Consider the following 4,954-nt stretch of genomic DNA (forward strand, 5'->3'; position numbering starts at 1 on the left):
AAAAAAAAAATAGTTAGTTTAATGTTCAAAACCAACCAATGTTTTCCACCACATAAACAGAAAAAAAGAAAGTAAACTATCTTAATCTATACAAAAAGAGAATTTGGTAAAAGTCAACATCCATTCATGATAACAGCTCTTAGAAAATAGGCATACAAGGGAACTTACACTGATAAAGGGTATTTATGCCAAAGCATGATCCTTAACAGTGAGCTGTTGAAACTTTTCCTCTGATCAGGAAAGAGATGAGGTTAGCCATTATTGACACTTCTATTCACCACTGTTCTAGCTATTGTCCTAGTCAGTAAAATAAGGCAAGAAAAGAAATGAAAGGCCCAAGGACTGGAAAAGGAAAAATTAAATTTTCATTATTCATGGGTGACATGACTGCATACATAGAAAATCAAAACGAATCTAAAAAGTTATATGAATAAGTGAATTTAGCATGATTGATGAACACTACGTCAATATTACTAAAATCAACTGCACTTTTATCAGCAAGTAACAGAAAATAATAAAGTTACTACTTATAATAAAAAAAATCAACTCCCTAGGAATAAATCTAGCAGAGAAATGCAAAATATCCACACACAAAACTATAAAATATTACAGGAGAAATTAAAGAAGACCTAAATGTTAAAATAAGGAAGACCTAAGTAATTATCCTAAGGTAGCATAGGCTAAAGCAAAAGGATAAACGAGAATGAAACCATCTAGAATCTAGGGAACAGATCCATACATACATAGACCCTTGACTTATGACAACAGTGGCACTGCAGGTTAGCAAAGGAAGGCAGTCTTTTCAATAAATAGTGCTGGAGCAACTGAATACTCACAGAGAAAAAAAAAAAGCCAAACAATCCCTACTTTACAACCTCCAAAAAATCAAATTCCAGATGGATTACAGATCGAATGTGAAGGCAGAAAAATGAAGCTTTTAGGAAAAAAATAATTATTTTCAAGATCTTGAGAGGGAAAATTTTCTTAAACAGGACACAAAAAATTACGAAAAGATCAATTTTAACATTCCTTAGTCAATGACTTTAGTTCCTCAAAAGACATCATTAAGTGAGTGGGAAAAGCTATTTGCAACACGTAAACAACAAGGATGTATATTAAGAATATATAAAGAATTCATACAGATCAATGTTATATTTCAATAAAAAATTTGAGAAAAAGGATCATACAAAAATATAATGATGTATTTTACTGAACTCCATCTTTATACTTGTTTCCAAAGTACTCTATATAATTTTCATTGGATTTTCATTGATAATTTTTGTGTCTTTGTAGGAATCCAGTTGGTGGAAGAATTCAGTTGGCTATTGCCATTGTAATTGCTCTTTTCCCATTTGCCTCATGGATCTATATATACATAAACAAGGAGATGCGGTCCTCCTGGCCAACTCACTGCAAGACAGTAATTTAAATGAAGTGAAGAATCCTGTTCTTAAAACAAGAATTTTCCATTTTTTATAAACACGATTTTTTTTTTTAATCCTAAGAACTTTTTAAGGCTGCCTACAACGTAGGATTAGATGGGACTAATAAGAGACGGGGTCTCACATTCTGTTGTGTCATAGGATAGAAATGGCAGTAGAAAAAAAGTTAAGAAATATGAATTCTGACTCAGCTTCCTCACTATCTGTGTGACGGGCAAATATAAAAAAACCTCCTGCAGGATATTTCTTTATGAATACTAGCTCTGCTACTTACTTATACAGTTGCAAGAATTAAACTAGATCATATGACAGCACTCTGAAAATATTCAGTGCTTACCAAGGGCTACACATGACTAAAACAGAGGGAAGCAGGGTTTGGTTAATATGATATTGGGTTGTTGGAAAAGTCATGACGCATTTTTGCAACGAAAAACATAGAAAAAATACGTCATGACTTTTCTGACAACCCAGTAGAAACAGAGATTCAAGAGAAAGCTATAGCCCTGAACTAATCTTATTATATTTAACTGGTACAGTGCCGTGATCGAAATGAGGACTCCAGATAAACCAAACGAACAAGCATGTCTTGGAAAAAAAGGCAAGTTAAGATAGAATAAAGGAATTTGGAACCAAAAAGGAAATAGGGAATGCTAATTACATTGTAAATAAAAAATAAAACCAAAATCTATACACATTTTTTTTTTAATGAATATCAAAAGTAATCTTGGGGAGACCATTTTAGAGCTGTACTCTCCAATACGGTAGCCACTAGGCATGTCACACTGAGCACTTGACATGTGGCTACACTGATTGAGGAAGTATTCTTTTCTTTTCTTTTTTTTAAATTTTAATTTAAAAACATATCAATTCAGTTCTTAGAAAATGTAGTGTTTGGAACAGCTTGAGTGTCTGAATCTACTTCTTCAACTGCCAATTTTATATCTAAATACAGATCAAGTATTTTCAATGAAATTAGTGTCCAAATGGATGGGTTTTAAGTATAAAATACATGCTAGGTTTTAAATACATATAAAAAAATGTAAAATATTTTTATATTGATTACATGATAAAATATTTTAGATATACTGGGGTAAATACATTATTAAAGTTCATTTTATCAGTTATTATTTACTTTTCGAAATGTGAACTAAAGTATTTCCCATTACTTATGTGGGTCACATTATAGTTCTGTTGGTCAGTGCTGTTTTAGAACATCTGGATGGCAGCTTTTTACACAGACTAGCATCAAACTCTGTCATGAGATTTAGGAAATACTTCACTCAAAAAGTATTAGCACCAGTCAGACATCAAGAGAGTGAAAACGAGCCTGGTAGTTTGTGTCTTTATTTTTATAGCCTTAACACAATATTCAGTATTCTACAAATGTTAAAGGATGTAAGCATGTGTTTTGTTTGTTTTACACAATGGTCAATAGACAGTCAGCAATTCTTTATCAAGATGTAGATGAAGTAAAAGGAAAAAATCTAGTTGATACTAAAGCAATTAAAGTGAAATTTATTTTAAGGATCAATAAGATAAATATAAAGGATTTCAATGTTCCAGGGTACCTTTAGCTTGCAGATTTATGGCTTTTATAACTATTAAAATCATACATGAAGAAATGGACTTATTTGCAAATTATATATATGACCTACCCATGATTGATTCTATGCTTAAAAGAAAGTAATGTTCCAATTTTTTTTAAAAGTAATGTTCAAGATAAAGTTACTTAACATATCTGCATCTCCCATATCACACTGAAATCTGTAAATATACAGTTCCTTTTGAATCTCCAAAAGTATCTAAAAGGAACTCACTTTTGGTAGAGTACTGCCTTTAGAAAACATTACTGAAATTGCTTTTAAACTCCATATTTTAATTTAATTTAAGTATTATTAGTTTCATATTTGTTATCAAAACCTGTCATCACCAGCCTGGTTTCCTCCCATTGTCACTCTTCTAATCAGGGTCTCATTATCCACTGCTGGACTGAAGCACAATCTAGCCATGTTACCCAGCCCAGAAACATAAGGGTTCTTCGCTGTGTGACAAGTTAAATTCTAACTCGGGGCGCATAGTTCAAAGCTCATCTCCACACAACCCTGGCCTGGCCTTATCCTGCTTTATTTCTTGCCATACCCCCAGAACTGTTTGGTGAATCCTCACAGCATTCCCTGCTTCTCCTAAACTCAGCATATCCTTCAGTACGTCTGCTTATGCAATTCTGTCTACGTGAAATACACTTCCATACCTATTTAAACCATTTTCTCTTCTTCAAGTCAACCCCAATCCCTTCAGAAAAACAGTAAATAAATCCCTACTCCCCATTCCCAGTCCCTTCTTTACACGTATCTAAGGATGTCTGTGTCCTCATGCATCATAAAGCCGGTGAACACAAGCACATCACAGTCACCTCTGTGACAGGCTCAACAGTGGCCCTCAAAGATATCCAGGCCCTAATCCCTGGAACCTATGGATGTTAGCTTATGTAGCAAAATGGACTTTGCAGATGTGATCAAGTTAAGGATCTAGAGATGAGATTAGCCTGATGATCCAGGTGGGCCCTCATTGTAATCACAATCATAAGAGGGAGGCAGAGGGAGACCTGACTACACAGACAGAAGAGGTGGTGTGACAACAGAGATTTGAAAATGCTACCTTGCTGGTTCTGAAGATGGAGGGGCCATGAGCCAAGGAACCAAGAAATGCAGCTCTAGAAGCTGGAAAAGGGAGGGAAACAGATTGTCCTGTTCATCCTCCTGAGGGAGCAGGGCCTAATGACATCTTTATCTCAGCCCAGTGAAAATAATTCAAGGCTTTTGACCTCCAGAACTGTAGAGAACAAATCTGTGTTATTCAAGCTACTAAGTTTGTGGTAACTTGTTACAGCAGCCATAGAAAACCAATACGCCTGGATACCCCCGTGCTTCCCAGGTGCTCAGCGGGCACACTTATGTTGACCAGTATTGTTTTTTAAGCCCTGAATCAAAATTTCTCTTCATTTAAACAGTAATCTAGTTAGTGTTGCCATCTAGTAAGTGTTTTTGGAAATAAGCCTTAGTATGTACGACAACTGAGTTAACATGTTCCATTTATCTAAAGGGATTCATGGGTAAATTCATTCGCAGCCACTAGCTGGTGGCCCAAGCAGACCACGTCAGCAGGCACACAGCTGCACTGGCACTTGGTCCTGCTTTAGTTGGAATCATAAGAGGACCACATGACTTCTTTGAAGGCCCTTCTTGTAGCCTCATATGGGGGCACCCTTCATTAACCTGTGAAGTAACTTGGTATTTTTGGTTTACAAAATAGGAACACAATCCTACAGTATGATGGATATTCTGAGCAAAAACCAAAATGTCCAAAGCTCACTCACACAACAGAGTAAAAAGGAAAAGCTTCTATCTTTTTTATTATGAATTTTACGTTACATAGATAATACATGAACCTTGTAAAAAGTAAAAAAATCTCAGGTAAGGCTAAAATAAAGTCTGTTTTGCGGATTATATCGC

The 4,954-nt window shown here is 35.0% G+C and overlaps 1 protein-coding gene across 1 annotated transcript in view; it reads left to right on the forward strand.

Annotated features, from left to right (window-relative positions):
- The window catches only part of TMEM220 (transmembrane protein 220), a 22,681-nt gene extending 19,613 nt beyond the window's left edge, over nt 1-3,068 (forward strand). The window contains exon 6 of the mRNA XM_019654430.1: nt 1,294-3,068. Coding sequence (XP_019509975.1) covers nt 1,294-1,429 — 136 coding nt within the window. The 3' untranslated portion in view covers nt 1,430-3,068. The remainder of the gene's footprint in view (nt 1-1,293) is intronic.
- Nucleotides 3,069-4,954: the final 1,886 nt, after the last annotated feature.

This window comes from Hipposideros armiger, unplaced genomic scaffold (assembly GCF_001890085.2).
Source record: "Hipposideros armiger isolate ML-2016 unplaced genomic scaffold, ASM189008v1 scaffold_222, whole genome shotgun sequence".
Classification (NCBI taxonomy): domain Eukaryota; kingdom Metazoa; phylum Chordata; class Mammalia; order Chiroptera; family Hipposideridae; genus Hipposideros; species Hipposideros armiger.